At 41.5% G+C, this 26,840-nt stretch overlaps 1 protein-coding gene across 3 annotated transcripts in view; it reads right to left on the reverse strand.

The window, feature by feature from the left end:
- LRP2 (LDL receptor related protein 2) overlaps window positions 1-26,840 on the reverse strand; it is a 181,292-nt gene that overhangs the window by 135,119 nt on the left and 19,333 nt on the right. For all 3 annotated transcript variants that reach the window (XM_084643577.1, XM_084643576.1, XM_084643575.1), the window contains exons 3-8: window positions 24,465-24,587; window positions 21,747-21,863; window positions 7,888-7,998; window positions 7,642-7,755; window positions 7,347-7,463; window positions 5,918-6,061 (exon numbers count right to left, since the gene is read on the reverse strand). In XM_084643577.1, the coding sequence (XP_084499703.1) occupies window positions 5,918-6,061; window positions 7,347-7,463; window positions 7,642-7,755; window positions 7,888-7,998; window positions 21,747-21,863; window positions 24,465-24,587 (726 nt within the window). The remainder of the gene's footprint in view (window positions 1-5,917; window positions 6,062-7,346; window positions 7,464-7,641; window positions 7,756-7,887; window positions 7,999-21,746; window positions 21,864-24,464; window positions 24,588-26,840) is intronic.

Raw genomic sequence — 26,840 nt, forward strand, 5'->3', positions numbered from 1 at the left:
CCATGCAAAAACAAATATGGGCAGCTCTGGCGGCAGGATCAGGCTCTAACTAGACAGTATAAAAAAGGAAGGGGGAAGGGAACAATGAAAAAGTCAATGATCTTGTTTGTTCCACAGTACCATGTGTGTTTGTGTACATGCAGGCGTACACATCTAATTTAGCAGGATAGAGAGGCAGGAGGGCTAAGGTTTAGAGAAGTCTTTGAGGATTTCAGTTTTCAGGAAGCAGTGAAAGGATGAAATTCAGTCTTGTATGAAAACCAAATAGACCACTAGTAAGAGCTCCATATAAATCGCTGCACTGAGGCAGGCATTACAGTGTATAACTGCAAGCTTTATTGATCCTACAAAACTCAGCAGCTTGCTGCATATCCTTGAGCGCCATCGACTGGCAACACTACCAGCCCTCACTATTTACATATATACAGACATCTCTGCAACAATCACTGACTTTCTTAATAGTTGGGTGGTCGGGAAAGCGTTTCTTCTTCTATTCCGTTCATTAACCAGTGCAATATGAGCGTGTGAGAGTTAGGCTGCACTCATGAAATAATGGGTGGGCTTCTTTTTCCTCTACCTCTCCAGTTCTTCACTCCTCCTCCCTTTCCTTCTGTCCTACAAGCAGCTCATTGCTGAGTGATGATATTGTGATATCAGAGAGGTCGTTCTCTTCCTCCTTCAGTTCCCTTGTCTTACTCCCTTCTCCCCTTTTCCCTCCGAAGCTATTCTCTAAGCAGCTCAGCTCTCTGATGTTACAATCACATCACTCAGCAGAGGTCAGAGACACTTTCCCAGGACAAGATTTAGGCTTTGTCTACACAACCACTTTTATCGGTCAGGGGTGTGAAAAAACACATCCCTGACCAACATAAGTTTCTCCGGCAAAAGTGCTGGTGTGGACAGCACTATGTCAGCAGGAGAGCCTCTCTTGCTGACATAGCTACCACTGCTCCCTGGAGATGGTTTAATTATGCCGGCAGGAGAGCTCTCTCTTGCCAGAAAAGAGAGGCTACACTGGAGACCTTACAGCAGCATAGCCTTAAACACCTGTCATTTTGCTGCAACCTTATTCCAAGAAGTGCGATTTAAATGGGAGAAGTGTATTTTCTTGACCTTTCCCATAATTATGAATGCCCAATTTAAAACACCACAGCTCTATTTTCACAGGCTAGCACCGAGCACAAGAGTTGCCAACTTTCTACTTGCAGAAAACTGAACACCCTTGCCCCAACCCCTGCCCCTGACATTTCTCTGTGGCCCCACCCCCTCTCAATCCATCCCCCCTCCCTCAGTTATTCGCTCTCCCATACCCTTGCTTACTCACTAATTTTCAATGGGCTGGGGCAGGGGATTGGGGTGCAGGAGCGGGTGAGAGCTGTGGCTGGGGGTGCAGGCTCTGGGGTAGGTCTGGGAATGATGAGTTTGGGGTGCCGGAGGAGACTCCATGCTAGGGCCGAGGGGTTCGGCGTGCGGGAGGGGGCTCCAGGCTGGGACAGGGGGCTGGGATATAGTGGGGGGGAGACAGGGCAGACCTTACCATGAGGCGAACTGAGGCGGCCGCCTCAGGTACCAGACTGTGGGGGGGGGGGTGCCAGTAGGACCCAGATTGTAAATAATTGTGTCTGCTGCTGGTGCATATGTATTCTCTCTGCTCTAGATGCACAGAGATGGTGGAGTGCTGTGCTGGAGGAAGAAGGGTACAAGAGACATAACAGGCAGGCAGGAGAAAAGGGGAGAGGGAATAACGGAAAGCAGCAGGAGCTGCAGGGAGAGAGAGGAGGAGGGAGGAGCCTCTTATGTATCTCTCTAGCACCCCCAGGAGCCTGGACTGATTAACACCAGCTTCTCAGGGAGCTTCGTGTTTCCTGCTGCTTCCCTGAACCCACTTGAGGGGAACAGGCAGTCAACTGAAGTAGTAGGAGCCAGTTAGGCCCTTGAGACGCTGATATCTTCCCTCACTCAGGTCCTGCTACCAGCCTGCTTATTTGTCCCCTTCAATTGAGTGTTGAGAGCCACTATAGCTGGCACAGAACAGCAGTCATGAGAGAAAGAAGAAAACGCCCCTCTGGGGCAGCATTCAGAAAAAGAAAGAAAGCAAAGGGAGCTTTTCTATCTAAGCGGGAAGGAGCTCTCCTGAGATACACAGACACAAATGTCCACGGTGAGCCTTCCGGCCCCAGTGAGAACGTGAGTGGTGAGGAGATGCCTGATCTACCAGTTAGTCAGAGTACAGGTGACCTGGCAGCTACTGCAGCATCCATATCTCCATCTCAAATGGATGTAACCATGCACATTCCTGAAGAAAAGTGTAGATCAGAGAAGAGTGTGGTGGAGGCACAAGAAACAGCTGCTGCTGAGTTTAGTTCCTTAAGTCTAGATGATCCAGGACTGTGGACCCACTTGAGCAGCAGCCTGAGGGACTTCCTTGTACTGCATGGGCCACAGCAAGTGAAAAACTTCTTGTTCCCCAAAAACAATGAAAATAGAAGTTTCCGTCTAACACATTACTGGCGTGAAATTCCCAATGGTGACAAAGTGGAGAGGCCATGGCTTATGTACTCAAAAACCCAGAATGCTGCATACTGTTTTTGTTGCAAACTCTTCCAGCCTAATGTTCCAGCCACATTGAGTTCTACAGGAACAAAGGACTGGAAAAATCTGGCTAGAAATCTGGCATGCCATGAGAAGGCAGCAAATCACCAGAGAGCATTCCATAGATAGAAAGAGCTTGAGATGAGACGAAGGTTAAAGGCCACCATAGATGATCAGCATCAGGAGAAGATTGCATTAGTCTCTTTACTGTCAAAATGTTCTGAAAAGGCTCATTGCCATTGTGAGAATGCTTGCTACACAAAACCTAGCACTGCGTGGCACTTCAGATCAGCTGTATGTGCCAAACAATGGAAACGTCCTTAAAATTGTGGAGCTGATGGCTGAGTTTGATGCTGTACTCCAGGAGCATCTAAGAAGAGTCACCACGCAAGAAATGTACACACACCACTACCTTAGAAAAACCATATAAAATGAGATCATACAGTTACTGGCAACAAAAGTCAAACAGAAGATTTTGGCAGATCTGAAGTCAGCAAGATATTACTCTGTTATTCTGGACTGCACACCTGACATCAGCCATACGGAACAAATGACTTTAATGGTGCGTTTTGTTACAACAACAGAACCTAGTGAAAATATCCCTGCAATGGTGACTGTCAGAGAGCATTTTCTAGAATTTATTGACATTGATGATACTACAGGAGCTGGTATGACAAATGTGCTTCTTAAAAAGCTGGAAGATACAGGAATTGCGATAACTGACATAAGAGGTCAGGGCTACGATAATGGTGCCAACATGAGAGGAAAGAACAGAGGAGTGCAGACATGGATCCGAGAGTTAAACTCTCAAGCTTTTTTTGTCCCATGCAGTTCTCATTCATTGAACTTGATGGTCAGTGATGCAGCACCAGCATCTAGTGAGGCTGCTGAATTTTTTAATGTAATTCAAAGGATCTATGTATTTTTCTCTGCATCAACTCATCGATGGCAAATTTTGAAACAACGTCAGGGAACATCCTCTCTGACACTGAAACCACTGAGTGCCACACAATGGGAAAGTCGAGTGGAGGCGATAAAGCCTATCAAACACAAAATTGGGAAGATAGATGATGCCATAGTTGCTATTATGGAGGATAATGCTATGACAGGAACTGTTCGTGGGAGAACAGTGGCAGAGGGAAACGGAATCACCAGAAACATACATAACTTCAAATTTCTGTGTGGCTTAGTGTTGTGGCATGACATACTGTTTGAAATAAATGGTGTTTAAAAGCAAGAGACGCCAGGGTGTTGACCTTGATATATCTGGGGCAATGGAACAACTGGACAAAGCAAAGTCATACCTACAGTCTTACCGGTCAGATGAGAGATTTCAAAACGTCCTGAAGAGCGCACAGAAGTTGGCAGAGGAACTTCACACTGAAGCTATTTTCCCACCCATTCAAGAATACAAGAGTCAGCGAAGAAGAAGACATTTTGATTATGAGGCATGGGATAATCCCATAAGAGACCCCAAACAACAATTCAAAGTTGAATTCTTTAACCAGGTGCTAGATTGTGCAATACAGTCAGTTGAAGAACCTTTCATGCAGCTCAAGGAACACCGCAGTATATTTGGGATGTTGTATGATATTCCAGAACTCCTCACTATAGCTGAAGAAGACCTACACCAGCAATGCAGGGCACTAGAGACAGTGTTGACACATGATGACATGCGCAATATTGATGCGAGTGATTTAGGTGATGAACTGAAAGCCCTTTCAAGATACTTTTCAGCAAGGTCAACTCCAAAGGCTGTTCTGGAATATATGTGCACAAATAAGATGACCACCCTCTTTCCAAATGCTTTTGTTGCTCTGCGAATAATTCTAACACTTCCTGTAACAGTTGCCAGTGGAGAATGCAGCTTTTCCAAGCTGAAGTTAATAAAAACACATCTATGCTCCACAATGACATAGGAGAGGCTGGTCGGCCTTGCAACCATCTCAATAGTGCATGAGCTGGCCCAGACTGTGGACCTGCAGGAAGCAGTTCAAATCTTTGCAACCAAGAAGGCACAGAAAGCACCACTTTGATTATTCAACAGATAAAAATGCCAGTGTTTACTATGCAGACAAGAGAAGTTACATTTGCTGTTCAGGAGTTTGAAAGTTAAGTGTTACTTTAAATTTTTGAACAAGGCATTTTAAGTTGTTAGTTCTCCTTTATTGGGGCAGATAGCAGAGCAGTACCATGAGAGGAGTAGAACAGGAAGAAAGCAGAATTGAGACCTTTCAAAGTTTTGGCCCGAGCGATGGGGCATAGGGGAGTCATTTGAGCTCCCTGCCTCAGATGCCAAAATATTATGGGCCAGCCCTGGGGGGAGATGCAGGGTGCAGGCTCCTGGAGGGAGTTTGGGTGTGGGAGGGGGTTCCAAGCTGAGGCAGGGGGTTGGGGCATGAGAGGGAGTTTGGGGTGCGGGCTCTGGGAGGTGTTTACTTCAGGCAGCTCCCAAGAAGCAGTGTCATGTCCCTCCATCTCCTAGACCGAGGGGTGGTGAGGGAGCTTTGCGTGCTGCCCCTGTTCCCACAGCTCCTACTGGCCACAGTACCCAGCCAATCGGAGTTGCAGAGCCGGCACTCGGGGTGGGGGAGGTGTGTGGAGCCCCCAAGGCCGCCCCTTAGCTGGAGGGACATGTTGGCTGCTTCCCAGGAGCCCCGCAGAGCCAGGCAGGGAGCCTGCCAGCCCAGCTGCACCACCAACCAGACTTTTAACAGCTCGGTCAGCCATGCTGACCAGAGCCTCCAGGGTCCTTTTCAGCCGGGTGTTCCAGGCAAAAACCGGACACCTGGCAACCCTACTGAGCACCCACAAGTCCAACTGAAGTTGATGGGACCTTTCTGTGTTCATCATTTCTGAAAACCAGGCCCTGAGTTTCTCAGGCTGAGCACTAAAACGCAGGTACCCAAGATCAATGGACAATTTTGAAAATTCTGACCTAAGTGACTTGCCCAGACCAAGGTTACACAGCCATGCAGTCCTGTGCTCTAACCATTAGGTATTACTCTTTCCTGTTTAATGTGAAAAGGTGAAACAAAAATATTTTGGATGAAGAGAAACAACGGCCCACAAGAGCTCAACCTTGACTCTTCAAATAAATATTGAAAAAAATTATCAGAAATGTTTATCTATCAAACCTTCCACACAAGAGGTCAACAGAACTGTACATGCATGGCAGAGAATACTTTTCAATATGTCCACTCAGCGCTAATAAAAATAACACACCTCCTAATTCTCAGTGCTGTTTAGAAAACCCCAAAGACACAAAAAAGACATCAATGTGCTTTTCTGCTATTCAATGCATCCTCCTAGTTCTAATACTCACTGCAGTGTCTGCCTGCAGTTATGTTAGTTTCGTCTTCTCCGGCAGGGCAGTCTGCAGTCCCATCACACAGTTTACCAATTGGAATGCAGTGTCCTGACACAGGACAGGCCCATTCTCCTGGGTAACACTCATGGCGACCACTTTCTAAGGAAAAGAGAAGCAACACAGAATAATTGAGGAACATGCTTCAAGTACTACTTGGAGCTGCTTTCCCAAAAGCCTCCTAGAGAATAAGCATCTTCAATTATTTTTCATTCAGCTTTTGATTGTTGCATGTAGCTGTGACAGCCCATAAAAGAAATAGTATCTATCCTAGTCACCATATTCTTTCAGTGATCTTCAAATTACACTGTGGAAAATACTCATGCAGTCAGGTGAACCCTTTCCATTTTTCCCCATTGTTCAGATACCTATTACTATTTAGCTTTTGCTTGACCGGTGTACTAAAAATGGAACAATGGTTTTGTTCTTTTGAAACATGCCTGTTACAGCTGGTCTAAAAATGGTGGGGGGAGAAGGGTAATCACAGAAAATTTCAGCACCAAAAAAAAAATGGTTTAAATTTTCCCACAGAAAATTTCAATTTTTCACAAGAAATTTGAACTGAATTTTTTATCAGAAAGTTGTTTTTAGCCAGTATATTTTGGTTTTTAAGCATCATTTTTTTGATGAAAAATCAAAAATTTCATGGGAAAGGAGGCACTTTCTGCACTGCAGATTGTTTAGCCGAAAACCCAGTTTTCCATAGAAAAACAGTTTCAGCAGAAAACTCTTCACCAGTCCTAATGCCTACACACTCATTTCTCATTAACTGGTATATTCATGTTTACTACAAATTCCTCTGAAAAGGGTGATTTGATAAATGGAAGATCTTTGTTAAAGATAGAGATGGTTATTTTGAATATTACATTATTAATAACAAAAATGTTACTCAGAATATTTACACAAAAATTGCATTTTCCTTCCAGCACGTTATCTCCTCCTATACTCAACCAACCAGAAATCATAATCCTGTACTTGTAACATCAGAGTTAGTTACTGTGGAAATGGACATTCTGTTACAAACTGAGAATTCTGGCTTCACATGAGGACATACCATGCTCCCATGAAAATCAATGGCAAAGTTTCCATTGATTTAAATGGTGCAAGATCTGGGCTACAGGGAATAAGCAGATGAATTCTTGACATACCCTGGTTTATACTCACCATCTTAGCAATACAAAATAAGAAAACCCAAAGTATTAAAAGTATATATATTATATTAGTAGAACTGTATCTATAAAAACAATTAAAAGTTTTCCAGAAATGTCCATGGATCTTTAAAAATTCTGATATAAAACATTCTTATGTTAAGACTTTTTAGCAGTGAGGTTTGCAAGGTTTTTCTTTGTAAATTGCATCATTAAAATAAGTTTGCTTCTGTCTTTACCACATCCACTTTCATCTTCGTTATCTTCACAGTCATCATCTCCATCACAAACCCAGCTCTGATGAATACAGCGGCCACTTGGACAAGTGAAGAAATTGCCTCTGCAAGTTGCATAAGCTGAGGGAAGGAACAAGAGAAACTTCCATCATTCAGCCACAAAAAAAAAAAATATTAAAAGAACTTTTGGATTCTGTCTGCTACATAACAGAGCATTGCCCCTGCTTTGTGCTATCTGTCACGCTTTCAAAGAAAACCAGCTCTTAACAGGCAAACAAGCCAAATAAAACCACCGTACTGCAAGAGTTTTCATCGCTCCTGTCTCCACAGTCATCATCATGGTCACAGATAAAGGCTCGGGGGATACATTCTCCATTGGCACATTGAAACTGGGTACTGGCACATCCATGAGCTGAACGATATCATTTGAATGGAGAAAAGAAAAAAACATATTCAAATGTAGTAAACAAACTCCAGTATTTCTCTTACAAAGAGGATACATAGTACTACAAATGTTTGGGGTTATGCTAAATGTGGCACTTACTGCAGTTGGCTTCATCAGAGGCATCCCTGCAATCTACTTTACCATCACAATGCTGGCTTGCATTAAAACATGCTCCATTTGCACAAGATAACTGTTCACATGTTGGGTAACCTATAAGAAAAAACACAGTAGCCACAAGTATTAGAATATACAGTATCTCTTTATGATTATATTGTTATGTATGCATTCTGCACTATGCATGGTGCTTTACAGACAAATATAAAAAGGAACATAGGAATTGCCATACTGGAACTGACCAATGATTCATCTAGTTCAGTATCCTGTCTCCAGCTGTGATCGGTACCAGATGCGTCACAGAAACATACAAAAAACCTTGCAAGAAACTAGGCAATTATGAGACAACCTGCCCCTATCCCAGGGCCGGGTCCTTGCTCCAAGGAGTTTACAATTCAAATAACCCATGGCAATATGGAAAATGACACAACACCAAAGAAAGCAAGTATTTTATTTATTCTTATCTTAGTTTTAAATGTTATTGATCTCAGTAAACATGTTTAACTAGAAATGGAGGTACTTGCACTCAGATTTAGAGCCTCTTAGAACTCCATGCGCTCTCAAATTCAGTGTCTCGGGACTTTTACATGGAAGGAATATTTAGCCAGTCAAATGAGCTCAAGAATAATCAAACTTCATTCATTTTGTGGCCCTAAATTTTCATTCTGTATTTCTCTTCCCATTTTACATCCTTATATTATTAATAAACAGGACAAAGTTCTCGTTCTCTCTCTCACTCTCATCCACGTTTTCATACACGCCAACTGGAATTTAAAACATAGATTATTAATTCTCTCCAACAGAATTCACACAAAAAAAACCAATAAATTCCACAGATAAAATATTTGTGTCTAAACACAATGACAAAATTATTTGTTCTCATACTGTATGTTACCATTTTTCTCCTTAAACTTGAAATAGTCATTTATGGACTCATCTGGATGCATTTTTTAATGGTATCTATTTACAAAAGTTCTTAATTTTACAATATAAATAGGTGTATCAAATGTCAAACATACTAGCCAAATTCAGGTTGCATCTCTGTGCGGGCCCGTTCCTGCAAGGTAGCAAGAACCCTAAACTCCCATTGTAATTAATGTGGTTTGCAGTCCCTCAGCAACTTGCAGACTGGGGCGCTGTATACATCACTGAAAAAGGGGTGGCCAGAAGAGGAACCCCAGAGCATAGCTGCTGTATCCTTCTGGGGTTCCCATGAACGAGTACAGTTCACACTCCAAAAGGTTTTGTGGTTGGACCCAACAAGGGAATGTTCTAGGTAGGGCTGAATACAGTCCCTTATTACAAGGGACATTCCTTATTTTTTCATCTCTGTACAACAAGATTGGGAGTTGCTGAATGCTGCAAAAAGCAGCAAGAAATACCCATGAAGGTGAGTACATCTTATTAATTATTACTATTATAATGATTATAATATTGGGAGGAGAGGTGAGGCAGGTGTGCTAAGAAAGCAGTCCCTTATTTTTGAAATATGTTGGCAACTCTAGTTGCAGGGCATGGCCTGGTGTCAGAAGGCTTGCTTAACATCTTTTAGCCCAAACACCCTGACCAAGCAGCCCCACTTCTGACACAGGCTACTCCTGGCCCTTGCATGGGGGACGTGCTTGGGGTTGTGGGGAGTCGGCATACAACTTCACCAATAGTATAGATTCTGCAGTCTTATGTGTATGGCTGTGTTTCTAGGGCCTGACTTTGAGCCAAACTATGCTATTCACTGAGAGTCAAAAGCTTCCTCTGTCTCTGGAAACATGGAGGACACCATGGCAGAGGAACCTACAGTGTACAGTGAAGGAGACAGCAATGGGTGGGGGCACACATCTATATTTCCATCCATAGAGTCCAGGTGGGCTCCATGGATGGAAATACACAAGGGGCAGAACCTCATAAGGAGTGCAGGGCATTAGCCACTGTGAGAGTCCACCAGCCCCATTCCCCTGTGGTGGGGGCATGTATGGGTACCTCAGATACCTACTGGCACCACTTCATAGAGGAAAGATTCTCCTAGCCCTGGTACCCTGTCATCTACTCAGTGCCAAGACCTACTTTGCAGACAAGACTATGATGATTTTGCCCCAAAGACAGTTTTCATTAATGCATTTATAATTTATAACCCATATGATTATGGTAAAAAAAAATCCCATGTCTTAACCATAAGCCAAAGTGTACATGTGTACCTGGTATCACTGTATCTTTTGCCATTTATTTTAACACTGTCTTTTATAGTTATAGTGGAGAGTAATAAGTTTTCTATTGTCTTGCAACTCATAAGCCTGGCAAATCACTCAGATCTAATTCTGTGCCTTCCTTTAACTGTCCCTTTAAATTTTTTCATTAAAATAGCAGATTTTTCCAGCCTGGAAATTAACTTCCCTTTAATTGTCGGGGCTGCTAATGATCAAGAATTTTATCAAGATCACAGAAAGCAGCTGCTGATTTAGAATGAACTCCTAGAAAACTTTAGCTCTAACAGATGAACTAAGTGTAGAATACATTGAACCTATCCTGATCCTGATCTCATTTACACCAATGTAAATTGGAGCAATTTTAACTAAAGTTAACATGGGGGGAAATTTAGTCCCAGATTAGGATGTTTAATATTCAGACAATATATTATTTACCAAAATTTAGGGGGCACTCATTAGAGACTAATAGCTAATAATTAACATATCTAACTGCAGATATTTTTTCAAACTACAAACCCCAAAATCTGGGCTGGTCTTAGTAAAACTCTATTTTGCATTAAATGTTATGTACAGGCCTCCTGTTCACTTAAATCAACTGCAGTTATGTCATATAAAATCCTATACTGTTAGAACAGCTAAATTAACTAAAGCATCTTTATACAGACTGAGTCATACAGAGTAGCAGGCTTCCCACTGGACTCTGAAACCTAACCCCAGAGACAGTGGGAGGCCATTTGTTTTGTTTATTTAATTTCAGGCCATAGCCATGGTATTGCTCCCCCTAGCTGACAGATTTCTCAAGCAACTGACTGATATGTATTCTGATCAAGCTGGATACAAGATGATGAGGAAAGGTGCTGGCAGAGAATGCCTAACTGGGCATGCCACAGAAGACATTTCCCACTCGGTACCTCTGCAGCTAAGGAGCTCAGGAAGCCAAAGTTCTTTTGGGGACCAATAGCCTGAAAGGCTAAATCTGGCTGATCAGGCCTTACTAAGCATATAAGAATATTCCACCAATCAGATCACTCAGCTGGTGGAACCTGACAGTATCTCTGTTTGGAAAAAAAGAGGTTAGTTTGAGCTAGAGAACCACTAATGGATCATTTCTGTCACCAAAAAAGAAAGAGTAAAAATATCATGTGTGTTTTATTTTCAAAACTTCAAACAATAAAACAACATTTTAGAGCATATTAATAACTGCAGCCAGCTCCACAACCTGCTCCATTTCTACAACTGGAGGGGAGACAAAACCCATAGACCTAACGTGGGGAAGTGTTTTAAGGGAGGAGTAGTTTTATCTCACCTGCACAGAAATCCTTCAAATGATATTCTGTGTTGTTTCGGATCCCCTGAGCAAGGCTCAGAGGGAAAAATATGAAAGCTGGCCCCATTCCCCTGGACTGTCCCTTCAGAAACCTACCACCAAACTATTGTAAATTAATGACAACCAGTTCACATTAGTGTGCACCGTTTTCCCCCACTACAGACTGGAATCTCTCTGGAGAAGAGAGAACCTATGGCAGCATCACTCCTGCAGTGGGCATGCTCTCAACTCGGGTCTTGTGCATTCTCCTCATGTAATGTCAATGTAAAGAGTTAAAAAGATGTCATCGGGTGCCATTAGCAGAGGTGTTTCGGTGTTATTTAAAATATGTATTTTGCCCAGTTTGCAGTTTATTAGTTTTTATAATAAGTACTATTAAGGAAGGGGTGGGCAAACTTTTTGGCCTGAGGGCCACACCTGGGTGGAGAAATTGCATGCAGGGCGACAAATGTAGGGCTGGGGCAGGGGGTTAGGGTGCAGGAGGGAGTGCGAGATGTGGGAGGGGGTGCTGTGTGCAGGAAAGGGCTCAGGGCAAGGTGTTGGGGTGCAGGTGGTGTGCGAGGGCTCAGGGCAGGAGTTTGGGGTGCGGGAGGGGGCTTAGAGCAGGGGTGCGGGTGCAGGAGGGGTGCAGGGCATGGCAGTAGGTTGGAGTGCAGGGTGCAGAAGGGATTCGGGGTGGCAGCGGCGCGCAGCGGGGCTAAGGCAGGTTCCCTGTTCCCAGCCAATGGGAGCTGCAGGGGGCTGTGCCTGCAGGTGAGGGCAGCACGCAGAGCCCTCTGCCCCCCGCTCTGCCGGGGCCGCAGGGATGTGGTGCCAGCCACTTCCAGGAGTGGCACAGGTCCAGGGCAGGCAGGGAGCCTGCCTTAGCCCCGCTGTGCCACAGGGGTGGCAATCCCACAGGCTGGATCCAAAACCCTGATGGGCCAGATCCGGCCTAGTTTGCCCTGTACTAAGGGAATAAGTACATTATATTTTTTTCCTCCATTTTATTTGTTATGGAGATTATTTAATTAATTTTTCCCTTTGCTCTGAGCAAAAGCATTCTGTGAGAGGCCAGATGGCAATAATGAGTTAGAGCTGGAGGGCTCCAATCCTTACTCACACAAGTAATTCCATGAATTTCATGGGTTAAAGGGTAAAGCCCCTAACCACAGCATAGTTTTCCAACTGATATGAAAATACTCTATCATATTTTTCACTACATGATTAGGGACGAGGGGTCTCTGGAGGGGGCGCTCAGGGAACAAGGAACGGGGGTGGGGAGTGGGGGCAAAGCATGTTCGATATAACACGGTCTCACCTATAACACGGTGAGATTTTGTGTCTCCAGAGGATCGCATTATGTCGGGGTAGAGGTGTAATTGTTTTCCCCACAACTCCTATTGGGAGGCTTTTCCAGACCCTCACTTCTCTGATGGTTAGAAACCTTCTTATTTCCAGCCTGGTTTTGTTCATGGCCAGTTTATGTCTATTTGTTCCTGTGCCAACATTGTCCTTTAGCTTAAAAGGTTTACCCACTCATGTATGTACAAAGAGTAATCATATCCCCGTCAGCCTTCTTTTTGCTAGGCTAAACAAGCCAAGTTCTTCCAGCCTTTCCTCATAAGATAGGACATCCATTCCCCTAATCATTCTAGTAGCTCTTCTCTGCAGCTGTTCCAGTTTGAATTCATCTTTCTTGAAAATGGGTGACCAGAACTGTAAAGAGTATTCCAGATGCGGTCTTGCCACTGCCTTATATAATGGCATGAACGCTTCTCTACCTTTACTAGAAATGCCTCACCTGATACATCCTAGGATTACATTGGTGGCTCATCGTCATCCTGTGATCCACCAACTCACGCACATCTCTCTCCTCCTCTGTTGCTTCCAACTGATGAGCCCCCAGTTTGTAGCAGAAATTCTTATTATTAGACCCTAAGTGTATGATCTTACACTTTGTACTATTTAATTTAATCTCATTTCTGTCATTTCAGTCTAAAAGGTCATCCAGATCTTCCTGTATAATATTCTGACCCTCATCTGTATTGACAATGCAGCCTAATCAGATTGGTCCCAAGACCAATCTTTCAGGAATTGCACTCGTAACCTCCTTCCAATCCAATTGTTCACCTTTTAGCACAACCCATTGCCTTCTCCTCTTTAGCCAGGTCCTTATTGACTTTACAATTCTTGTACTAATCCCCATCTCTTTAATTTAATGTGTGTGTCATTTGTGTGTGGGTTCTACAGTGTGGCCACCCTCAATCTTTCAAAACCATGATTCAGGCCCCCCAAAATCATGACTTAAAAATCACGAGATTTTGAAAAATAATAAACATGGAGTTCTTTACATTCTCCTGCTGGATGTGGGGCCTTCAGGGTTCACATTTTCCAGGTTTTTCCAACCATTAAGGCTAGAAACTTTCTTCTTAATGAAAGCTGAGATTATGAGATCTCCTGACTCCAAGAGCTGGAGCTTGTAGGAAAAAACACCAAATATGTGTGAGACTTGTGATAAATCACAACTGCTGACAATACTGTTTCTTTGGGTTTGTTCTGAGCCTATGGCTGTTGGGTGTGAGAGGTTTCAGAACAGACTAGCTGTGGAGAAGGAAAGTAGGCAGTAGAAGGGTTCCCCAAGATACTTCATTTTCTGTTTTTACTTTGTTTAAAACTGTCCAGGAATTTATCAGTGTTTATTACAAAAATTTAAAAATAGGTAAAAATCAGTGCGAAAAACTAACTTCACACTTTTTTGGTAAATATCTGGGTTAATGTTGCGGGACAGGAGGACAGAAAAAAATTTTATATAGAGAAATGTAAGAGCACTTTTGACCCGGTTTGATTACCTGGGCTGCCCAGGTTACTGACCTGCCATCTCTCCTTCCGGAGCAGTCAGCCAAATCCTCATATTTACATTTAGACTAATTTATTAACATAAACACACCTACCTAATGTAATGTATTGGATTTTCTTAACACAATCTGTGTTTTTATGTATTTGAGTGGTCCAAAATTCAATAAAAAACAAATAGCATTTTAGCTTTTGTAAAACCTGGGAATTTTTCAATAAAAAACAAAAATTAAGGGCCTTGCTTATCCCCATCCAAAGCACTTCCCTGTGAGCTTCCAACCACATTGTCCCAGTTTTCCACTTTCAAAATATGATCAATCATCAGAAGAGGGCAGGTGGGAGAGGAGGCACCATATTACCCGCCGCCCGACAAGCTATTTTGGGCACCAGTCGCCACTGTTATTTTATTTAATTGGTGCATTTAAAACGTAGCTACGCAGAGGACACACTATACTGTACCTTCATAAACAGTTTGAAAGCTATTCTACGGCAGCAGTTAAAACAACACTGTTTTGCTTTCCACCTAATATTTTTGCTCTGAGACCTCAGGGATAAACAGTTGTGAGGAAAATATAACCAAGCAATAATAATACTTAGCAGATTAGCTGTAACAGTAGCCAGTGGAAGCAGCAGACACTGACTTCTGCCACATGATGCAGGAGTGTAACCTCTTGTAACCCTGACCATGTCCTATGAGAGGGGCCAGGGAATAATGAGCAATCTCTTACCAGCACACCTGCATGTCACACCTCTTATTACAGGGACATTTTCAAAACATTTTACAAACCTTAACTTATTAAAACCTCTTAGGGTAGTCAGTATGGTCTCCATTTTAGGGATAGGGTAACTGGGGCAAAGGCTGAGAGGTTAAGTGATTTACCCATTCTAGGAACTCAGTGTCCAAATTGGGATTTCAGAGTAACAGCCGTGTTAGTCTGTATACTATTACCAGCAGGACAGTGGGGTGGGAGGAGGTATTGTTTCATATTCTCTGTGTATATATAAAGTCTGCTGCAGTTTCCACGATATGCATCTGATGAAGTGAGCTGTAGCTCACGAAAGCTTATGCTCTAATAAATTGGTTAGTCTCTAAGGTGCCACAAGTACTCCTTTTCTTTTTGCAAATTGGGATTAAAACTCAGGAGCTCCTAAGCCTGTGGTCAGATCATCAACCTCAATGAACATGTCCTTCTGGGAGGATTTCCCTTCTTCCCTCATAGCCCCACACTGCAGCGACCTGCCTGGCTGACAAGGCTGGATCCATGTAATTACCCTTTTCTTGGCTACAGCAGTCACTGCAGAGTAGAACACAGAGATACCAGGTACCCCCACTCCAGGTATAGGTTTTTACATTTTTAAATTGAGAGGATGGCAAGAGGGGTGGGGGAACACTATACTTTACCAAAATAGGAAGACAGCTCAGTATCACACAGACCTTAGCTATTTATGGTTAAAACACCATTTGTTATCAAATCATTCCTGCTGAAAGTTTGCATTTTCATTCTGCATTTTTAAGTGTTAACAATAAGTATTTTAAAACTGAACTAAGAGTTAGCAGTTTTCTATAAAACAGACAAGCAAAGTGATGCATTTATTTAATGAGATAAGAAACCTTATTATTTTTATGAAATAAAAACAGCTTCAATACATTAATTAAATGGCCTGCTGCTGAAACATTTTTCTGTTGTTTATCTTAGCCTTTTACTGCTAATGGGATTATTAGCAAGGACAATAGACTGTGGCTTTGAATCTTCATGTTGCATTTTACTACAGGTTTAATTGCTCAGTTACTTAATATTGGTGGCATTTTGCATTTGACTGGTCTCTTAAATATTGCAACTCATTCAGAAACAAACTGAGTCTTTATCTTCTTTACAATTTAAATCTGCTTCCAAAAATAATTAACTGGCACAACACTATACAAAGTTCTGCTGTGAGAGACCTGTCCACTAAATGTTTACATACACTTTACACTCTGAGGAAAAATGGCAGCAATTTCAAATGAACTTTGATGTCTCCTCAATAAATCGTGACCACTCTATATAGGTTTTTCATTTAAAAACGCTTTAGCACAAATTACTTGTGCTAGAGGAAAAGTCCAAATTAATGATATTTCTCTTACCATTTCTTTGCATCAACATGGATTAGAAAGGAAAATGACTGGATGGAAACAAATAGTGCTTACTAATATTAACACACCAGCTGCACTGCTAGCAAAGTATAAAATCTAATCCCCATTTTCTAGTATATCAAATCACCACGATTCATTATGATTCATGGTCTCTGCTTATAGCCCCAGTCCTTGCAAAGACAGAGGTGTAAAATTCACCAGCTCTTTGGAGATGGTCCTCTGGACGCTTACATCTTTCTCATCCTCACCTCCTCCCCCAACCACTACTTTTTCTCTAACAAGCAGTCAAGTCAGAGTCGTCACCCTTCTGACTAAGAAAGACTGTCAACAGCAGTCCCCAATCAGCCAGAGTGGTTGCTGCTGAATGACGAGGGGCAGTTCTTCTCCTCAGGGCTCAATGTGCTGCCTCCACAAAAATTCCAAGATCTAATTACCCGTGGAGTAATAGATAGGGCCCAAGAATGGGTCTCTCACCCGGCAGTGGAGAGCAACACTGATAAACCATGCAACAGGCCCAATTCCAATAACTTTAAACCAAAATCTTATTTTTCTATTTATCTGGGAGCATTAAAATAAAAACACAGAATATCAAAGTGTGTAATTTCATTTTCAAACATCGTTGTGTTTGCTGCTCAGAGCAAAGGATTTTGAGTTCTATTGCTCGATCTGCCATTGACTTACTGTGTGACCTTGGATGAGTCAAGTACCCTCTCTATTCCTCATTCTACCCATTGAGAAAATGGGTATAACATCATTCAAGTACATAAAAGGTTGTTACAAGGAGCAGGGAGAAAAATTGTTCTCCTTAACCTCTAAGGATAGGATAAGAAGCAATGTGCTTAAATTGCAGCAAGAGAGGTTTAGGTTGGACATTAGGAAAAACTTCCTAATTGTCAGGGTGCTTAAGCACCTTGGAATAAATTGCCTAGGGAGGCTATGGAATCTCTATCATTCAAGATTTTTAAGAGCAGGTTAGACAAACAGCTGTCAGAGATGGTCTAGAAAATACTTAGTCTTGCTCTGAGTGCAGGGGACTGGACTAGATGACCTCTCGAGGTCCCTTCCAGTCCTATGATTCTATGTTCATCTATTTTACAAGGAGTTTGGGAGGCTAATTATTGTTTATAAAGTGCTTTGAGACCCTTGAATAAAAGGTGCTATGTAAATACAAATTGTCACCATCAAGTTTTTCACTTCACAAGAATGTTTATTTTTAACAATATTTCATTTTCAGGAAAACTATTTTCCCCAAAAAATATTCTGAACATTTGCTAAACAAAGGCTAACACCATCTCTTTTCTCCTAAGCTTTTACAGGACACAAATGCCAAGCTGTGCAAAATATCTGTCCAGCAGTGGCATCTGTTCCTGAATCCTTGGCAGACTCTTCAGGCATTTGTGCTGGTGACTTTAGAGTTGGCTGGAGGTCTATCATGTGGAATAGCTCCAAGCTGGCTGTCTGGGCTGCCTTTTATTCCAGCACACCATTGGCTTCTAAATCACTTTTCATTTTACAGACAGCACTCATTTTTAGCCACTTGTAAGTAAGGGATAAAAGGCACAGGCTGTTGGCTGAGTAAGTAATATGCTGGTTTTCTTTTATATAGCATGTACACCAGCCTTTTTTATGTAAATAAAGCCATTAGTGACTTTTTATTTCTTGTTGCTCTATTAATGACCCAGTATCCAAAGCTCTACTTTTTTTCCAAATCTGTTTCCTGATAGTGTATTTTGTAGTTCACTGCTGTCTTCTTGCTAGCAACACTGTAAACACCAGCACCTGCTTCGTGGTCTATGAGTGTAGTTTTTTATTATTATTAACGCTATCAGTAAGCATGCTGATGTACACTATGTTAAGTAGGCGTTAGGCACAAATGACACTCCCTTGAAAAATGAGGCCTCTATTCTGTAGCTCAGTCAGTAGTCTCTTCCATGACCATGAACTCTAGGCCAGGACTTGGCCTATGTGGTGTCACTAGGCAGTCCACAGCTATTTTAACTCTGCGGTTGTGGGAGATAGACTCGAAGAGCTATAGGATCTGTCTGTGTCCAGCAGGCCCAATGAAAAATCCTCTTTATACTTATAATGACCCAGTTCTGTCTCTTCTCTGCCATGAGACGCTCCGTATAGTCCAGAGTTCAAACTGGAGGAATCCAACACTTTTTTTCCCCAAAGGGGTAAGATGTCCTCAAAGAAATGAAACTGAAATTAGAGAAGAAGCACAAGTGACCATAGCAGCCTCCACTTTCTCGAACTCACAGCTACTAGCTGTTCCAAAGCAGCAGGCCCCAAGTATAGGGGAGGCAATGGGTACACTTTACTAGAGTCTGGTCCAACAACAGACCCAGCCAGAAAGCCCATCACCATGAGAAAAAAATTCAGGCTGAATTGTGGATGTTTTAGTTTGATTCAGTGTTATATATCTCGGTGAGTATGTTTGTGCCTATACATCTATGTGGTGTCCAGATCTCACGTGATCTTGCAAGATTTACCTGAGCCAAATCAGAAGCAATGTTAAAACAGAAGCAACATTCCAAACAGTGATCTAGCCCTCAAGGATACTTAGATAGCTGAGACCATACCCCAGGGACAGGGAACAGTATCTCCAGGGACAGGGAACAGTATCTCCAGGGTGCCTAGAGAGCATCTGTCACTTGTGTATCATTAATATGTGCACCATACTGCCATGTTTGGCTATCAATACAAATCAGGCAGCCAGAAATGTCAAGAGCTTAAAGAAAGGGAAAGAAAAGAAGCCAAAGGACAACAGTCAATCCTCCAATATTTCCAGATAGACAAGGCCTCTCAACAGCCTGGCTCAAACAATGCACAAACTAAGGAACTGGATAAACAAAAACTGCAAGGTGACAGTGATTTCAGTATAAAGACTGTGGAAACTGAAGAAAAGCAGCCAGATTAATCTTGTGATTCCAATTTAATGACTTTCAAAGATAGTCAAGTAATATTACCACCAGACTTAGAGGAAGATTTGCAAGAAGCAGGAGAGAGAAGTGCTACACTACTTATTAAGTCATGCTTTTTACAAGATCCAGTATTGTGGCCTAAACGCATTACAGATTCTCTTTATCAAAAAATTGTTCTATCTGGTCCTCCAAATTTCGAACCAATGCAGAAGCTAGTGAAGTTTATCCAAAAGCTGTTAACAGTCATAGTTTTGCTACATTTCTTCTGAAACGTAGGACTTCCAGCAACAGAGAAAAGATTCTAAGAGACTGGCTTCAAGTCTACTTTTGGAATAGAACTTGATCTGCTACCACTCATCTGACTTAATGAGATTTACAAAAAAAATACGACTAATTTTCAGGGAAGTGTGTATAGCCCTACGAACATTTTGCATAATGCCAATGACAGTGGCAGAAGCCAAAAGAAGTCTTCAGCAAGCTGGTACTCATCAAAAACACAGCAGGCGATCTACTATTGCATAGGAACGCTTAAGTCACTTAAGTGTGAACTCATAAAAAAAGTTGACTTTAGTGAGGTCATTTGTGAATTTGCAACTGAAAAAAGATCAGAAAGTAAAGCTGTAAAGTGATAAGGCTCATCTATGCCATTTCAGAAATAAAATATAATTTTTTCTTTCATTAATTATTGTCTCTGTGGAGTAGGTTGGGCACTCATGTTATGAGTTTGCCCTGGGCCCAGTGAAATGTTGCTTGGGGGGCCTGCAATGCAGCCCCTTGGGTTGTTGTGCATATTACTTATAGAATTCTTAGTAATATATGCAAAACACAGTATGCTCAACTCTGACCTCTAATCCACCCAAATAACTCCCGTTGACTATTAGGCAAGACAAGGTAAGCATTGACCATTAAATATTCGACCAATCTTGTGCATGAAAAGTTTGCACACATATATATTGTGTGCACAAATCATACATTTGCATGTATAAACAGGAATCTGGTTACACAAAATGACGCGCTGTGCTTTTAAGTAACAACTGTCCGGGCAATTAGCTATTTTGCTTGAGTAAATTTGCATTCACAATGGTTGTGCATGCAAATTTTGCAAGTGCAACTTATGAGCCAACTTTTGAACATTTTGTTCTTTATATTTATATATACCTTAAGTTTTCCCTCTACTGAATGTTACATTATTTGTAAATCTTTGATAATATTTAAATTAAAATTATCCTCTTTTTGTCTTAAAATATATTTTTTTATCCCAAAGCACCCATTGCTTCCACATTATCATCCTTCTGATACACAACTGGTGGCGCATACATGCTTACTTTCTTCTTCTCTATGTATAACTGTCTCTTCCTTCAGCGCCAGTGTATACTGACTCCTTCCCTCCCAGTGTCCCCACATCCCCTCCTATGATGTTTCCCACGCTTGCCTCCTCCCAAATGCACAGTAATTATTCAACATCCCATTGTCTTCACCTTCACCCTCACTGCATACAATGCTTTTTTTCCCAGGCCCCATGAAATTGTCAGAGGTGAAAACCTGGCCCCATTGAAGTCAACAGCAAAACTCCCCAGGCCAACACTTATATTCTGACCATGCATGTGCTTACCTTTACACATTGAGCAGTCCCACTGAAGTCACAGGACTACTCACATTGCACAAAATTAAGTAAATGCTTAAATCTTTGAGGGATCAAGGCCTTGAGCTGTACTTTCCTTGTTAGGCATCCTAATAATCACTGAAGGAACACACTCTCTACTTATGGTTATAAAGCATACCACAATATTTGATATAACCCCAGCAGATGATACACATTTGCATAAAGTACTACAGACAATAAGCAAAAACAAAGTCAAACCTCCTACAATTTTTCTGTTGACCACTTTTATATTTAAACTTAATATGTAACTTTTAATTAAAACTACTTAAGAAAAAAACAAAGACAAGAAATGCTTAAATTTCCCCTACATTATTTTCAGTCAGTTGACTTAAAAATAAAATACATGAAATACCTGGGGCCAAATTCCATCTTTAGATACATGGTCACAATCCCCACTGAGAGCTATGCAAAGGTTTGATTATAGAAGTTCTTATGGAAAATGAAATATTTTTTAAATTTTCCAAAGTTTAAAAACATTTTAAAGATGTTTTTAAAATGAAAACTTTATTATTGCTGAGACGGGCAAACGAAAATGTTCCTGACCATAAGGCAGCAGTAGGGACTTAATAAGTCTTGCAATAATGAAACTCTATCAGAACATCAGCTCTAATCCATGAAAGAATCTGCAATGAAATTCTGATAACAAGAAGCATATTGTGGTCATTTCTGTCCATCAACAAGCCCCTTAATCTTACAAATTGATTAAAATGCCAAAGAGAGACAGGATGAAACCAGATCTAGTGCTAAGATTTAAAAGACTTACGGCAGCCTCTCTCATCTGTTCCATCAGTGCAGTCTTTAACTCGATCACATGTGTAACCAGTCGGGATGCATTGTCCATTTGAACATGTGAACTGCTGACTTGAGCATGTCCTCCCCGCTGCAAAAAACAGGTAATTTAGATTTTCACCAATGAAGGACCTACATGCAGCAAAGTACTTCTCCTCTTCCCCTTTTTATTACTGAGTCCCTCTCATGAAATACACAATCTTTTATTACTTGACCTTTGTGTCTCGGGCAGAAATAAAAGTCACCTGCCAACCAGTGGGCACGCCACACAACCATAATGCATTTCCTAATGCACAGCCACTGCTCCAACCCATGCCAAGGCTTCGAAGCACTTAATCTGCATCGTCATGGATCCTGCAGCCTCATCTCCAATTTTTCCTCCATGCTGAGGGCTGGTTTGTCCTGTGCCCAACACAATAGGTTTCCAAGTCCTGAGTGAAGTCTCAGGACACTACTGTTACCCAAATAATAAGTGGAACCAGCCACAGCAGGCCCAAAACCATTCCGCCAGCTACTGCAGGATAGTTCAGAATGGCCAAAGTGGCATGCAATCTTGAGCCTATCTACCATTGCCGACATGCAAGGAGAGTGGAGTATGATCTTGCCTTTAGTCAGTAAACCATGCTCTCTTATGGCTGTGATGCCTTTACCTGGCGTGCTAACTTGTTCCCCCCACCTCATGCTCTGGAAAGTGCTGTATGGGATCCTGGTCAGCTCTTGTACAGAGACTCTCTATGCCTTCTTCCCACACTAGTGCTCATATCACGGGCTCTGCTGTTAGGGCATTAACCCAGTTAGAAAAGTGAGAAAGTAAAACTTGAGAGTAAAACAAACTTCTCTTCGTTCCAATTGTGTGTGCCTTTCAGAATAGCTCTCATGGAAAAAAAAGTTTTAAGCATTCTAGAAAGGAGCAATACAAAAGTGCCTTAAATTAATTAGCATCAGTGCATATTCCCAGAGGTGGCTCCAAAGCAGAAGCAGCAGGATTTTACTGTGCAGTCATTGAGGGGCACTTTCTAAATTGCTCACAATTAATGGGCACACATAGAATGAAGGCAAGTTACAGTGACCCAGTTCAAATCTTGACCTAAAGCCTTCATTGGATTTTGACTTTATTATCTACTCTGTCCTTAGTAGATATATAACTAACTAGTGTCTGCATCACATACGCAAAGGAGAATGGGGGCAAAAGACAGCCCAGCTTTATTCCCCTCTGCAGCAGAGATAGAAATGAAGTTTTAAGACCATGTGCCTGGACTATGATCCAAATTCTGATCTAAGTTACACTCATGAAAATCCACCAAAGTCAGTGGGGTTTAACAGGTGTAACTGAGCAGAATTTGGCTTATTAACTGTAGAGATATTTAGATACTTTAAATAAAATGTCAAATCTTAGGACCAAAACCAATCTGTGTAAGAAGAAAAGTAAATAAGCCCGATCCTACTCAGTCAGAAGTCATTTGTTTTCTAATGATATACCAAAAATAAGTTATAGCTATTATTTGGACCACCCACATCCCACGCACTACCAAATGCTAATAATCTGAGGGCAAAATCTGACCTAATGCGCAGCAGCCAAATCACTCAAATCACTGTTTGTTTCTATGGCATAAAACCCAACTGATATGTATTAGTTACAATGTCTGATTGCTTGAGCCCCAGTACCTCTTTCATTACAAATTAAGCACTGGTTACTGAATTCAAACAGCTAGTTAGAATATTTAATATCTTACCATCAATACTGAGAAAAGAAACTGGTCTGTAGCTATTATACTTAAAATAACTTATTTTACTAAAGAAGAAAAGGAACATTAAATATTTTTGTTCATAAATACCAATCCAAGCATGATTAATACATAGAGTATCATCAAAATATTTCCCTTCCGAACTGAAATATTAACATGACTTATGTACTAGCTTTAAGCTATCTAAGTGATAATGGAACATAACACTATTAGCAAACGTGAGGGCTTTTTGGGATCTGAATATAAGGGATAACAGCTCTGTTCATTATACAGTGAAAGATTGCAATGTCGGTCTAGTATCTTATTGAAGAGTTTCACCAGATATGGCATTAGAATCTCTCTAAGGGTTTGTTTAATGTCCCTTAATTACTCTTCTCTACTTAGAGATTTACTCATTTTTCCTTTTATAGATTCCAAACCTTTTCCAGGGAGAAATGTAGTTTCTTTTTTTGATTCTGAGCTTGATGAATAAAAGTTTTAGTAAAGAATGAATGAAGAGGCTCCTAACTGAGGGTGATTGAGAAGCGTATAACTGTTCACAAAATGACGTAAATTCGCTATTCAATTTTTGTAATCAGGTTCCCTATTACTTCTGTAACGGATACGCATCTTAAATTTTCTTTTCTTTTCTATTTAAACTGAAAAGCCAATTATTTTTCTACTTTACTGCAAGATTTGGAGAGGTTTTATTAACCTAAATAATCCCTATCTAGATTTATTTGATTATGTTTTATTTCATTATTACTTTAGTGTATTCCATTTTCAGCAATTGTTTATTACAGAGATCACTCTGATAAAAAGTTGTTATGCTTGCACTAGCCTTGTTTATTTGTGTGCGTGTCTGTGTGTTTGTGTGTATGTCATGCGCTTTATGTAATCAATATGTTCACATACAAATGGTTTGCACTTTCATGATGTTGGTATAATGTTCTGACGGAAATACTTACGGCATTGTTGATGCTCATCTGAGCCATCTTCACAGTCCTCCTCGTCATCACAAACCCATGACTGTGGAATACACTCTCCGTCGGTCTGACACTGAAACTGATTTCCCTCACAGGTAGGTTGTGCTAGTACAAACAAGCAAATCATTTGTTATTTCACAATGTTTATTCAGGAGAGTGTGCTTCACCTGCGTGAACTAGCATCTGAGACACCTATAGACAAAAGAATAGGAATGAGGCGTTCTACCCTGGGATTACAGTTCTTGGACAAGACCTACAACTTTTGAGCTAAAGGGAGAGGCCTCTTCCAAATTAAGCACATGATTTTCCTTAGTGGATTCATGATGCAGGGCTTGGGTTGGAATAGTTTAAGTTCTACTGTCCCTGCTCTTTTAATTACCTTATAGGTGGTGTGACGGGGCAAGGCCAGATGGCTATAGGAAAGTGGTGAGAAACAGGTATGTTAGCCCCAGGCTAAACAAATCCCTGTTACCATGGTAACCAAATGGCAGTTGCTCCAGGTTAATCAAGACACCTGTTAAGATTAAGATCCTTCCAGAATTAAGATCCTTCCAGAAAGCAGTGGAGACAGCTAGGTTGATTGGGACACCCGAAGCCAATCAGGGGCTGGCTGAAACTAGTTTAAAGCCTTCCCACTTAGTCAGGTGGGAGGTGTGCGTCAGGAGCTGTAGAAGGAAGCCAGGCTGCTGGAGAAACGGATCAGTACAAACCTTATTGGGCACAAGAAAGGAGGCCCTGAGGTAAGGGTGACAAAGATATTGAGGAAGTGGGGACTGCTGTGGGGAAGTGGCCCAGGGAATCATACTCATCCTATTTCCAAAAAGTCGGCTACCAAGAGCTGCTACTATCAGGGTCCCTGGGCTGGAGCCCGGAGTAGAGGGTGGGTCTGGGCTCCCCCCTCCCTTCCCTGACTAATCACGGAGGCTGGGAGACAACAGAGACTGTGCGAGGGAGGATAACTTCTCCTCACCTCCCTTACTGGCTTATGATGAAAATGGGTCAGTAGGCTGTGACCCTTGCCTCTACAGAGAGAAGGGCTATGTGGAGGGTCACAGTGAGCCTCTGAGGCTAACGTAATCCGCCAGGAAGCGCGGACCCACTGAGACAAGGTTGGAGCTTTGTCACAGTGGCTATTAAAAAAAGAAAGGGGAAAAAAAACTGTGAGCACAAAGAGAGACAAAATAGACGTTTGAACCTAATTCTGGAACAGTTTGCCTAGCCCTAGTTAATACTCATCTTGTGATTCACTAGCACAACACCATCCAGTTTGATTTGTGCCGGGCCTCTCTGTTTAATGACCCTTCTCCCTGAGATCATGTCTTCAGACTCTGCCAGTTCACAAGCATTGCAAGCCAACCCAGCAACAGTCTGAGCCCATGGAATGAGATTTGAGGATTACCTAACTATGTAAAGAAGCCATTTAAAGAAGTGATGTGACGCTGTATTGCAGCTTCATAGATGAAGAATGCATAATTAAATTAGATACAAGGAAAGGGTTTAGCTGCATATCATAAATATTATTTTGGATTCCTGCTTCAGGAACAAAAATGAATATTGAGTTTCATTTTAAAAATATATTTGTGTTCTGTTGATTTAAAATCTGTGTAGGTACTTATATGGCCCCAACATTATACTATGTGAGTATAATTAGAAAACAAGATAAGCTAATTAAACAAAACTGAAATTCATTTTCATCCTCCATCTTTTATTTTTATGTCCATTTGTAAGAAGATGAAAACAAAAACAACTTCACTTATTTAGGGAAATACATTAGGAATGAGATTCTGATCCAACTGAAGTTAATGCAAGTTTTGCTCAGTAGTTTGTTCAATAGCACCATGGCTCCTGTCTCAGAGGAAATCATTCAGACTTAAATATCTTGGGTGACGTGGCCAGTTGACTCAGAATGGCAGTTATTTCTAATGCAAGATATTCATCCAAAACACCGTTGGCTTTGCACTTGGCTGACCTGTTAATCAGAAAATCAGACAGTCTGGCTGCAGGAACTACCCCCCAATTACTGCAAGGCTCAAGCTGAGAAGAGCCAAGCCAATGTGAGAGGAAACAATGTAAATTAGCCTTTTCACTCCAAATCAACTCAAGGACAAAACCTGGCCGAACTGTAGCATAGGCTAACTGGCACAAAGGGTTCCGAAACCTAGAAGAGTGCTGGCAGATAGCAAAACGTAGAAGGGTTTCTGAAAATGGAGAATCATTTCTTCTTGTTTGTAACATTTTTAATAGACACACATTTTAAAAATCTCCATAGTGATTCAACTGAAATCTGTTAAGAGCCACAGAACCTTTTTTCATACATGATACAGTGTACCAATTAAATGTGTATGATGCCCTCTCGTG

The sequence above is a fragment of the Lepidochelys olivacea genome (assembly GCF_965140295.1).
Source record: "Lepidochelys olivacea isolate rLepOli2 genome assembly, chromosome: 11".
Lineage (NCBI taxonomy): Eukaryota > Metazoa > Chordata > Testudines > Cheloniidae > Lepidochelys > Lepidochelys olivacea.